This window comes from Typopeltis vanoorti, chromosome 9 (genome assembly GCF_054136105.1).
Source record: "Typopeltis vanoorti isolate ZY-2024b chromosome 9, IOZ_Tvanoo_1.0, whole genome shotgun sequence".
In the NCBI taxonomy this organism is placed as follows: Eukaryota; Metazoa; Arthropoda; class Arachnida; order Uropygi; family Thelyphonidae; genus Typopeltis; species Typopeltis vanoorti.
The window spans coordinates 62,209,516-62,222,976 of record NC_143557.1 but is presented as its reverse complement, the minus strand read 5'-3'; the positions used below and the strand labels follow the sequence as shown (position 1 = coordinate 62,222,976).

The window sequence follows — 13,461 nt, the reverse complement described above, 5'->3', positions numbered from 1 at the left end:
TAAGTATTGCATGATATAATGATCCAATGACACCATACAATACAACTGTAGCATTTTGAATAGCTTCTCTCTTGGCACCTTGTCCTATGCTTTTTTCAGATCTATCATCATATTTCATCAAATTCCTGCCATGTACCCTCAAGAGGTGTACAGGATATGACAGTACTACATGAAAAAATTACATCATTACTAACTTCCTATCTACAATTTTCCTCCAAATCAGTCTGTTACTTGTCAAGACTCACACATTATCAGATCTTATATTTCTATCGTCTAAGGCACTTTGTACCGTATCAATCCACCTATATCTTGGTCTTTCTCTGGGTCGTTTTGCTGCCAACCTAGCAGAGAACACTTGTTTTGCTAATCTTTCCTCGCATATTCTCTTTAAGTGACCATACTACCTGAGATTAGCTCTGCTAATGCATTCCTGGATGCTGACAATGTCAAGTTCTTTCCTAATATCCTCATTTTTAATATGATATTGCCATTGATGCCATCTGTTCACGCCTCTAATCTTTCTCAGGACTCTCATATCTGCGGTCTCTAGTCTTTGGTCAAGTGTTTTACTTCTGACCCAGCTCTCAGATCCATAAGTTAAAATTGGTTTGAACACAGTCTTGTATACAGCTAATTTAGTGTTCCGACTAATTTCTTTCTTATTCCATATGAATTTATTCAATTGACTTCCCACGATACCAGCTGTGCGAATTCTGTTGTCTATTTCTATATTTAGTTTACCATCTTCAGTAAAAATTGTGCCTAAGTAGCTGAAATGTTTTACTTGTTCCACAGGTTCTCCATTCACAACACAGTTGACATTTTCAATGATTCTGCCTATTTTCATTGTCTTTGTCTTTTTATTGCTGACCTTCATACCATATCTCTTACAACAGCTATTCAATTTAGTCAGAGAATCTTGCAGACTTGTAGCGGATTTATTTAGAAGTATAACATCATCCGCATAAAGCAAAGAGCTGACATTAACATCTCCAATTTTGATATATTAGGTTTAATACCACATTCCTTCATAATGTGATCCATATAGATAATGAATAACAGAGGGGATAATGTACATCCTTGTCTCACACCAGATTTAACATTAAACCATCTTCCTGTACTTCCTTCATTTCTAACTGCTGACTCACAACTCAAATAAAGACTAAGTATTGCTTGATATAATGCCCCATTGACACCATATAACTGCAGCGTATTGAATAGCTTCTCTCTTGGCACCTTGTCATATGCCTTTTCCAAATCGACAAAACTTAAATACAGATCTTTGTTATATTCCCATGCTTTCTCGACTATTTGTCGTAAAGTGAAGATCTGATCCTGACAGCCTCTATTTGGCCTGAATCCAGCTTGTTCTTCACCAAGCTTTTCTTTCACAATTCTTCTCAACCGTTTCTCAAGTATACTTGCATAGATCTTACCAGGAACACTCAGTAGGGAAATACCTCTGTAATTCTCACATTCAGTTTTATTTCCCTTTTTATATATGGGTACTATGAGAGCTCTACTCCAATCATCGGGAATTCGTCCCTCTGTCCAGGCTTTCTGAACTATGCAGTGCAGCCACTGTAAGACTCTTATACCACCATACTTCAGCATTTCTGGTCGAATATCATCTACTCCTGCTGCCTTTCCACATTTCAAGCCTTTGATGGCTTTTTCTACTTCAAGTATGGATATGTATTCCTGACTGCATGCCTGATCAGTGTTTTTTATCACTGTGCTGTCATCACTGCTTGTTTCATTTAGCAGTTTTTCAAAGTAATTACTCCATACTTCAAGGATATCTTTTTCTCCTGTTTTCATTTCACCTTTATCATCTCTAATTCCTTTTACAGCACTCTTTCCTCCATTCCTAAGCTTCTTCAACAACCTCCAGAATATTTTGCCACCTTCTTGATATTTATTTTCTATATTCTTGCCAAAGTCCTCCCATGACTTTTGTTTAGCTAGTTTTTCACAGTGTTTAGCATTCTTGCATTTGTCTCTGTATTCTCTAAGAGCACAAGCTGACTTATTTGACAGGAACTTTTGATATGCTTTCTTCTTTTCCTTCACTGCCTCTTTAACTTCCGGTGTCCACCAGGGAGTTCTGATTTTTTTATCTTTGCACACAACCTCACCACATGCCTCTCTGGCAGAATCAATCAATGTTTCCTTCAGAGTTTGCCACTGAATCTCCAAGGTTTGATTCCTGTTCTCAAACTCTTTCATTTCCTTTTCAATAATATTTCTGTATTTTAGTCTACAGTTTACATCTGAGAGCTGCTCAACTTTTATTCACTTTAAAACTTTCTTACATGTTATTCTTTTCAATATGAAATTCAGTTTTATCCTGCTCAAGACTAAATAGTGATCACTTCCAATTTCAAATCCTCTGTACACTCTGGTGTCCTGCACCAGGGAGAAAACATCACTATCAACAATAACATAGTCAATGAGACTTTTCTTATTCCTAGCCTCTTCTCTCCATGTGAATTTGTGCACATTTTTATGTTGGAACATGGTGTTAGTAATAACCAGTCCATGTCCTGAGCAGAAATCCAACAGGTATTTGCCATTATTATTAGCTTTGCTCTTTTCTCCAAATTTTCCCAAAATATTTTTGTATGTCTCACAATCATTTCTACTCTACTATTTAGATCCCCAACAAGGACCAACTTTTCCTTTTTCATTGTGTCAGTTGCTTTTTCTAAAGCCTCAAAAAATTCCTCCACTTCTACCTTAGTAGAACCTTCTGTGGGACCATAGGCACAAATAAGTCTCATTGTCCAGTTCCCCATTCTCATATTTGCCCACATTACTCTACTTGAGACTGACTGCCATTCAAGAAGATTAGCCTCGTATTTTGTGTTGAATACTATGGCTACTCCTTCTTTTCCTTGATTGTTATTGCCTGAATATAATATTTTGTATTTATTGCTCAGAAAGATCTCACCAGTTTTGGTCTTTTTTGTTTCAGTCACCCCTATTATGTCGATCTGGTACTTATCTAATTCCTCAGCTAGCTCCATTTCTTTGCCATTCAGGCTTCTTACGTTGATAGTACCGATCTTTAACTCTGGTGATGTTGAGTTGGGGTTTGTTTTCAGATTTGTTCCAGTAGCTGACTTTTCGCTGTTCGCCCTGGTTCCCTGGCGAAAACAACGGGGGCCTTGTTTAACCGGGCGACGCCCCAGCCGGCATGAAATTTTGTCATCTTGTACCATCATTTTTTTATTTTGGTTTAACCAATAAGAATACAATTTGGTCGGCTAAATCCCAAATTGCCAGCCCATCCTCGTTCATTCAGTATCAAAGTAGATACCCAACAGGGTGCACCACAAGAAGGTGAGGATTGGACATTAGGTCAGAAACCCTGGTCGGTTCTCCGCATTCCTTTAAAGGCTATGTGGAGGTCTCCTCTCAGTTATACAGCTTTGACCCTTAAACTCAAATACAGATATTTGTTATATTCCCATGACTTTTCAACCATTTGTTCATCATCATCATCAAATTCCTGCTATGTACCCTCAAGGGGTGTACAGGATATGATAGTACTACATGAAAAAAAATTACATCATTATCAATTTCCTATCTACAATTTTCCTCCAAATCAGTCTGTTACTTGTCAAGACTCACACATTATCAGATCTTATATTTCTATCGTCTAAGGCACTTTGTACCGTATCAATCCACCTATATCTTGGTCTTTCTCTGGGTCGTTTTGCTGCCAACCTAGCAGAGAACACTTGTTTTGCTAATCTTTCCTCGCATATTCTCTTTAAGTGACCATACTACCTGAGATTAGCTCTGCTAATGCATTCCTGGATGCTGACAATGTCAAGTTCTTTCCTAATATCCTCGTTTTTAATATGATATTGCCATTGATGCCATCTGTTCACGCCTATAATCTTTCTCAGGGCTCTCATATCTGTGCTCTCTAGTCTTTGGTCAAGTGTTTTACTTCTGACCCAGCTCTCAGATCCATAAGTTAAAACTGGTTTGAACACTGTCTTGTATACAGCTAATTTAGTGTTCCGACTAATTTCTCTCTTATTCCATATGAATTTATTCAATTGACTTCCCAATATACCAGCTTTGCTGATTCTGTTGTCTATTTCTATATTTAATTTACCATCTTCACGAAAAATAGTGCCTAAATAGCTGAAATGTTTTACTTGTTCCACAGGTTCTCCATTCACAATGATTCTGCCTATTTTCATTGTCTTTGTCTTTTTATTGCTGACCTTCATACCATATCTATTACAACAGCTATTCAATTTAGTCAGAGAATCTTGCAGACTTGTAGCGGATTTATTTAGAAGTATAACATCATCTGCATAAAGCAAAGAGCTGACATTAACATCTCCAAGTTTGATATCATGTTTAATACCACTTTCCTTCATAATGTGATCCATACAGATAATGAATAATACATCCTTGTCTCACACCAGATTTAACATTAAACCATCTTCCTGTACTTCCTTCAGTTCTAACTGCTGACTTACAACTCAAATAAAGACTAAGTATTGCTTGATATAATGCCCCATCGACCCCATATAACTGTAGCGTATTGAATAGCTTCTCTCTTGGTACCTTGTCATATGCCTTTTCCAAATCGACAAAACTTAAATAGATCTTTGTTATATTCCCATGCTTTCTCGACTATTTGTCGTAAAGTGAAGATCTGATCCTGACAGCCTCTATTTCGCCTGAATCCAGCTTGTTCTTCACCAAGCTTTTCTTCCACAATTCTTCTCAACCGTTTCTCAAGTTTACTAGCATAGATCTTGCCAGGAACACTCAGTAGGGAAATACCTCTGTAATTCTCACATGCAGTTTTATTTCCCTTTTTATATATGGGTACTATGAGAGCTCTACTCCAATCATCAGGAATTCGTCCCTCTGTCCAGGCCTTCTGAACTATGTAGTGCAGCCACTGTAAGACTCTCACACCACCATACTTCAGCATTTCTGGTCGAATATCATCTTCTCCTGCTGCCTTTCCACATTTCAAGCCTTTGATGGCTTTTTCTACTTCAAGTATGGATATGTATTCCTGACTGCATGCCTGGTTAGTGTTTTTTTACCACAGTGCTGTCATCACTGTTTGTTTCATTTAGCAGTTTTTCAAAGTAATTACTCCATACTTCAAGGATATCTTTTTCTCCCGTTTTCATGTCACCTTTATCATCTCAGTTTCCTCCATTCCTTAGCTTCTTCAACAACCTCCAGAATATTTTGCCACCTTCTTGATATTTATTTTCTATGTTCTTACCAAAGTCCTCCCATGACTTTTGTTTAGCTAGTTTTACACAGTGTTTCGCTTTCTTACATTTGTCTCTGTATTCTCTAAGAGCAAAAGCTGACTTATTTGACAGGAACTTTTGATATGCTTTCTTCTTTTCCTTCACTGTCTCTTTAACTTCCTGTGTCCACCATGGAGTTCTGATTTTTTTATCCTAACAGACAATCTCACCACATGCCTCTCTGGCAGAATCATTCAATGTTTTCTTCAGAGTTTGCTACTGAATCTCCAAGGTTTGATTCCTGTTCTGAAACTCTTTCATTTTTTCTTGAATAATGTTTGTATATTTTAGTCTACAGTTCACATCTGAGAGCTGCTCAACTTTTATTTGCTTTAAAACTTTCTTACATGTTATTTTTTTCTATATGTAATTCAGTTTTATCCTGCTTAAGACTAAATGGTGATCACCTCCAATTTCAAATCCTCTGTACACTCTAGTGCCCTGCACCAGAGAGAAAACATCACTATCAATAATAACATAGTCAATGAGACTTTTCTTATTCCTAGCCTCTTCTCTCCATGTGAACTTGTGCTCGTTTTTATGTTGGAACATGGTGTTAGTAATAACCAATCCATGTTCGCAGAAATCCAACAAGTATTTGCCATTATTATTAGCTTTGCTCTTTTCTCCAAATTTATCCAAAATATTTTCATATGTCTGACAATCATTTCCTACTCTGCTATTTAGATCCCCAACAATTTTTCATTGTGTCAGTTGCTTTCTCTAAAGCCTCAAAAAATTCCTCCACTTCTACCTTAGGAGAACCTTCTCTGGGACCATAGGTACAAATAAGTCTCATTGTCCAGTTCCCCATTCTCATATTTGCCCACATCACTCTACTTGAAATTGCCTGCCATTCAAGAAGACTCATATTTAGTGTTGAATACTATGGCTACTCCTTCTTTTCCTTGTCATTGCCTGAATATAACATTTTGTATTTATTGCTCAGAAAGAGCTCACCAGTTTTGGTCTTTTTTGTTTCAGTCACCCTTATTATGTTGATCTGGTAATTATCTAATTCCGCAGCTAGCTCCATTTCTTTGCCAGGCTTCTTATGTTGATAGTACCGATCTTCAATTCTTGTGATATTGAGTTGGGGTGTGTTTTAGGATTTTTTCCAGTAGCTAACTTTTTGCTGTTCGCCCTGTTTCCCTGTGGTGAAAACAACAGGGGGCCTTGTTTAACCGGATGATAATCACGTTGTATTATCATTTAATATTGTGGTTTAAGCCAGTAAGAATACAATTTGGTCTGCTAAATCCCAAATTGCCAGGCCATCGTCGTTCGTTCAGTATCCAGGTAGATACCTAACAGGGTGCACCACGAGAAAGTGAGGATTGGACAATACGTCAGAAGCCCTGGTCGGTTCTCCACATTCCTTTAAAGCAGTGGGCCTTAACCTTTTTAGTGATCAGCACCCCCTTGAAAAATGTGTTTCTATTTCTTTATATAGGAAATTACAGCTATTGCAAGATAATTTATATTTATTGAAAAATAAACACTACATTTACATAAACATTCAAAACAATATCTCAATTTTTAATGGCTATGTTTATTGATAATAATACTTTTGAAGCGAGGCTCCTGTTTTGAAAGAGCCAAGCATAAGTCATCACTTGCATTTAAGCGATTTCTGGGTTTTGTTTTTATGTGCAAAATTGTTGAAAATCCCATTTCACACAGGTAAGTGGTGGCAAATGGTAAAAGTGTCTGCAATGCTGCTTTTGCTAGCTGTAGATAAGGTTCTAACTATGTACACCAGAATTGTTCCAAGTCCAGTTTTTCAAATTCCATTTGAATGTGTGCATTGGCTCGTATTTCAATAAAATCGTCTTTTATTAAATAGCTGTTGTCTATTGAGTCTGGGTCAAAATTTAGAAACTTCTCTCGCACCTCCAGGGGTGCACACACACCCCAGGTTAAGAACCACTGCTTTAAAGGCTATGTGGAGGTCTCCTCAGTTATACAGCTTTGACTCTTAACCACCCCGTAACAGATTGATTTGGAGGAAAATTGTAGATAGATAGAAAGTTAGTAATGATGTAAATTTTTCATGTAGTACTATCATATCCTGTACATTTCTTGAGGCGTCAGGAATTTGATGATGACTAAATTTTACAAACGAAAAAAAAAAAAGTTTCTAGGATTAAAAGGAATGTACGTAGGAAATGTTTGATCAAGAATAGTTCATAATACACGAAAGAGAGATTATCACTGCTTTACTATAAACATTGGTAAAATTCTTAATGCTATCCCATTCAAAGTGTGTTTTGGATATGCTATGCAAAATGGTGATTCCCTGAACTCACTGCCTTCAAGCAATACTCAATGTACGGACATGCTTGGTATGAAATATATAGGTACAGTTATTAAACACATACACTAGTGTTTGAATTGGCTAAAAATTAATTTTTTTTTTCTTTTTTGAGCTATAATTATCTAGAAAAAATAGTGGAAGTAAGTTGCTGCTTGTCCTTAACAAGAATTGGCAGAGCATAGCATTCAGGCAGAATTATTATCACAATGAAAAAGCAAAATGGCAATCGACCCTTCATAGCTACATCTTTATGATGCCAGAGTTCAGAGACATTCAGCTTGGCTCTTCATCTAAAATGTCATGTATTGTTGAATAAAAGTTCAACACTTCTATCAATTCATGTTTGTGTTTTCACCTTTCCCCTTGTTCCATAAGGTTACAATTTAGCACTTTAAATTCTAAGAATGTATCTTGAGTGTTAACTGGCATCTTACTGTATGCTCAACATACTGAAAGAAATACTATTATGCATAAATGTGTATTGGAAAGTTTGTATCTAGTGGAATAACTTCTTTTTCTAAACATTTTAAATTAAAATGTTTAGACAAATAGAACTAATTCAGTAATTGAATACATAATTTTTTTAATTTAATTGGAGCTATTTTATAATAATTAATTAGGAATGATAGCACAAACCAATGATTTTAAATTGGAAATTTTAATATTGCAGGCACTCAAGTTCATTGAAGTGAATGCTGCTGAATTTGGAATAACAAGGCTGAAACACCTTCCAGTGAGTGGTGCTTTTCATACAAAACTAATGAAACCTGCACAGAAAGTTCTTGCTCAAGCACTCCAAACTATACAATTTAGTTCTCCATTAATTCCAGTGTATTCTAACGTAGATGGCAAGCCATATCGGCATGCTATAGTAAAGACACTTACTGCTCAGATATGTTCCCCTGTGAAGTGGGAGCAAACTCTTCATGTTATTTATGAAAGACCAGTTGATACTTCTTTCCCAAAAACTGTTGAGTGCGGTCCTGGACAGAGTTTAAAAACTATTCTGAAAATGGTAAATGCAAAGGCATGGAAAAATTGCTCAGCCATTGATGTTCACTAAAATGAACTGCTGCAAAAAAAAATTGTCTTTGACCTATAATAATACAAGATTATTATAACTGCATTTTTGTTATAGAACTTTTATGGGTTAGACTTGGTACATTTAGTCCATTATGTCTTATAGTTCTACCTTTACAACATTAAATTTCCACTCTTTCACACAAGTTTTAAGGATGGGCCCTTGATTTATCCTTAAACCATACTTTGTGAATAATTAATGAAAATTGCTAGCCGAGTGGTTAGCATATCTGCTCTCCAGCCAATCTGTGGAAATACTAGTGGTTGTAGGGGAGTAGATGGCATTGGTGGTGTTGCAGTTGGTGGATTGTGAATGATGGAGACAGTCACGGAGTAGGTGCCCTCCCTCAATGAGTCCTTGGACTCCCTGGAGGTGTCACGTAATAATAATAAAATGTATACTTCTTTAGTCACCAATCAGGCTACTACACATTTCTTGTGAACAAAAACACAATTATAAAATCTCAATTTGAGGTTTATTTTTATTCAAAACATGATAGGAATAACTGCAGGAGATAAGTTATTACAAAAATTAAGCTGAATATTAATGGATGCTATGCTCAAATTTATTGGAGAATTTTTAAAAAGCAGTCAAGTTCAATTTCAATTACATCCACGAAATAAATAGTGTTGTCATGTCAAATGTCTGAAACTTGAAACCTAAGAAATTACCAAAATTTGTTAAAGTTTAGGTTTCATTGTCCAATCAGAAACGTATTTTTGCTTTGAGATCATAAGGTCTTTAATGACGGCCAAATCAATCTATGACATGGGCATCACCATAGATGCCCATGTCATAGGTGATGGAGAGTTGTAGAGTAGGTGCCCTCCCTTGATGAGTCTTTGGACTCCTTGGATCACATAAATAGGCCCACAGATTAATGTGAACTATGCAGTTCATTTATTATTTTTCCACACGATGTACGGAGAGGTAATAAATGCAGTAACAAGAGTATCTGATTGCAAGAAATATTCCACTCATTCATATTCAATGGGAGATAAGCATCAGAGGTTTGCTAGGACCAAAGAAAAGTTCGATTGTGCCAGTCACTGGCAAAGACATGATCGGTGCTTTCTGAAATATAAATGGTGTTTATTACATTACCTGTTAGTCTTACAAATGACCCTGAGCACAATGTTGAAATGCTGCAAAACTTGAACATAAGGATTCAAACAGTTTGTCCTGAGTGACAGAACTTCTCCTCCAAAGGAGAAGACAGACTGTCTTCTCCTTTGGAGGAGATGTTCTTCTCATATTAAGCATGTCCTCTCAAACTCTTCTCCTTTGGAGAAGAGTTTAAGAGGACATCACTTAAATCACTAATGAAGTTGAGGCCGCAGTAAAAATGATTCCTTTAACAAGGTAGTTATACAGTGACAAACTGAAGAAACTACTTAAATGTTACCATAAGTCAATAAACCACAGAAGTGATTTGGTATCCACTCTCTCTAGGCCTGCAATTTGCAAATATTGGTACTTCCAGAATTAATATAACTATAGTATCACTGTAATGGTTTATGTTTTAAAGTAACTTGCATCTATTTCAACAACAAACCACCAGGATGGCTTTTATTACAAAACATTTGAAAGATACAATCTACTGTACATATTTCATAAAGAAGCTTCCTTAGCTCCAGTTCATAATAATTCACTCTTACTCAAGTGATGATTACAACTTTGATATTTGTATAAAAATGTTACATTATACAAAAACAAATGACTCAAGGTATATGAAACTTTGAGAGCCAGGGAGGGAATTATTCACATATTGGTAAAACAGAATGATGAGTAATGTGTTCAAGGATGTTTTATGAATGTCTATTGTTTTACATTTGGAGTAGCATATATGTAGACACTATTATTACATCTTAAAATAAATCTGACAAATTGGTCAGGATACCAAGACTAGCAACAACAAAATCTATCAACAATAAAACAAATACACAAATAGATGCTTTCCTCCTCTTTCCAAAATAAAATACCCATTGCTTTTCCCAAAGAATACCCACATTAACTTCATTTAATCTATCCCCTTGAACTCTCCACAGGTAATGACAAGCATCAGAACAATGTTTCACTCAAATGATTTTAATAATTAAAATTGCAAGAAATAATTTTGATATAACTTAAATACATACAGAAAACATGTAACATACTTATAAAAATATTACACAATTTGCTAGACTGTTTCAAGTTATTCAATGTTAACTTTCTGATATTACTTTGTACTTTTGTAATCATTCTATTACAATACAATCAGTAGCATTAGTAAGAAAATGTTTGCTGAGATACCAGAATGAATTCTCTAGATGGACTTAAAAGCCATTTAAATTTATTCAGGATGATATATGAATTATTTATTAAGCTAGCTGTTTCACTTAATCCAGTTCTCCTTTATAATTGAACTTTCTTTTTATTAAAAGTACATTTTGTAAGTTTAGCAGTACGTTTAGTAAACTTCGGCATTTTTCTTTCATTTTTTTTTTTTTCCTTTCTTTTTCCTGAGATATTTATTTGTACCCTCCATTTATCTATATACTTACACATACCTAGGAAGTGATTATTACATATTTTGTCATTGGGAAAAATAATCTCTAGACCATGGCAACTTTAAAAGGATGTCATACTGAACTAAGCCACAATGCACACATCTTCCTGTACACTGGGAGAACAGTAGCTCATTTTCTTGCAATTCCAGCAGTCATATCACTTGAAACATCTGGAAACAAGCACAGGCTTGGTTAGAAACAAAGCACAGGCTTAAGAACATACCTGCAGTTTCAACTTTGTACCTTTGAAGGAAAAAGGTCATCCTCTTGGTTAATAAAGAGGAAGCCAGTAGGTTAGGAAGTAAGGTACTGTATTAAGTATCAGGTATTCTATTTAATGTGGATTATGGCAGATAACGTTGCTATTCCCAGTCCTCCACTTGCTGTAATTGTCATGCCATCAGTCCTAATCGAGTAACTTTAGCTGACAGGAAGGTGTGTAATGTAAAGACAAACGGCTTTGGAGACTGTAGCATATCAAGTTCCTTGGGAAAAAGAAGGGGAAAAAAAGAATTTAGTGTTATTCTTAGAAAAAAAATACAAATAAATAAGTTAACAGAATAATGGACAACATGTAAACAAAAACACACTAAAAAGTGTAGACAATCCACAATAAGATGAATTTAAGGTATTATTAGCTATTTGAATTAAAAGGAGACCACAAAGATTCATGATTCCATTCTGCAATCTTAAACTGCTAATAGTATAAGAAAAATAACTGAAGTGCAAATCATACATAAACTAACTGGTGACTTGATAGTGAAGAATGTGAAATGGGTTAGATTTGGTTTACTTGAAAAATATATCAAGACTTGTGGTTCAAGACTTTACAGGTTTGAAACCAAAATCTACGAATGCAAACTAATTATAATCATGAATGAGATTATTTGGCCGTGGCCTATAAGTTAAAGTTTTAATTCCTACAAATTCCTGAATAATAGAAATAATGAGAAAGAATTCTCAAAAATATACATGATCATGTGTATTCTTGTGCATATCTTCCATATGAATTAATCATAAAAGAAACTTGTGATTTGATTCTCGTAGACAGGCTTATACGTTGGTTATGCATTATTAAAACACTTAAGAAATTGAACAACGTAATTAAGGATATAAATTAAACTTTAATAAATATTTTCCGATATTTCGGCAACGTCACGTTGCCATCTTCTAAAGGAACTTACAAAAAAAGTTATGTGCACGTAGGCACTGCAACACAGAAACTGGGAATGAAGAGATGAAGCTATTGTTCTCCTAACAGTCCTGATGGTGCCCTCTAGCAGGCTAAGTAGGTGTTCTTGGCCGTTGGGCTGAAGGTGCTAATCCAAGCTAAATTTTCTCCCGATATCTCAGCCTTATTTCAGTTCACAATGAACTCAGACTATTTCGTTTGGCAGGGAAAATTCTACAAACAAATAGAGAGGACAGCCATGGGTTCACCACTCTCCCCACCCTTGGCCAATTTCTTTTAGGGAGACCTTTGAAGAAAAAGCCTTAGCCTCTGCCCAACAAAAACCAACCATATGGCTTCGCTACGTTGATGATGTGTTCGCTATTTGGCCACATGGCTCTGAAACACTCCTCTCCTTCTTAACACACTTAAACAACCAACACCCCAGAATCAAATTCACTCTAGAAAAAAAGGAAAACAACAGCTTCCCTTTCCTAGATACACTAGTCACCCGCCAGCCTAATGGATCCTTGGTTTTCTCAGTTTACAGAAAACCCACCCATACACGCAGATACATTCACCAACAATCCTACCCCCCCCCCCTCACAACAATATGGAGTAGTGAAAACACTATACAACAGGGCTAAACTAATCTGTTCAAACGACTTGGCCCTAAACACTGAATTAAATCACATCCTCAACACTTTCTCAACAATGGCTACCCTCCCAAAAAATATTAGAACCTACAAACCACTGATCCCCTCCCCTCCCCAACAAGGATTACTCTAAATCCATCACCATTCCCTACATCCGAGGCACCTCAGAAAAGATTACCAAAATCTTAAGAAAACATGACCTGACCCTCTTGTTACAAACCTTACAGAAAATTGGCATCCCTTATCCGCTCCACTAAAGACCAACCACTTCCCCTAGACCTACCTAGTGTTTACCAGGTCCCTTGCAGTTGTAAACTGTCTTACTTTGGCCAAACAGGCAGGACAACGAATATCAGAATTTCGGAACACAAGGACTACATC

General features: G+C 36.0%; 2 protein-coding genes across 4 annotated transcripts in view; one reads left to right on the top strand and one right to left on the bottom strand.

The window, feature by feature from the left end:
- The window catches only part of LOC150103087 (malonyl-CoA-acyl carrier protein transacylase, mitochondrial-like), an 86,301-nt gene extending 77,181 nt beyond the window's left edge, over nucleotides 1-9,120 (top strand). For both annotated transcript variants that reach the window (XM_090398554.1, XM_090398553.1), the window contains exon 5: nucleotides 8,294-9,120. In XM_090398554.1, coding sequence (XP_090254680.1) covers nucleotides 8,294-8,686 — 393 coding nt within the window. In that variant the 3' untranslated portion in view covers nucleotides 8,687-9,120. The remainder of the gene's footprint in view (nucleotides 1-8,293) is intronic.
- Nucleotides 9,121-10,245: 1,125 nt separating this feature from the next.
- Nucleotides 10,246-13,461, bottom strand: part of Syn1 (Syntrophin-like 1) — a 137,296-nt gene continuing 134,080 nt past the window's right edge. For both annotated transcript variants that reach the window (XM_090397440.1, XM_090397441.1), the window contains exon 6: nucleotides 10,246-11,738. In XM_090397440.1, coding sequence (XP_090253566.1) covers nucleotides 11,646-11,738 — 93 coding nt within the window. In that variant the 3' untranslated portion in view covers nucleotides 10,246-11,645. The remainder of the gene's footprint in view (nucleotides 11,739-13,461) is intronic.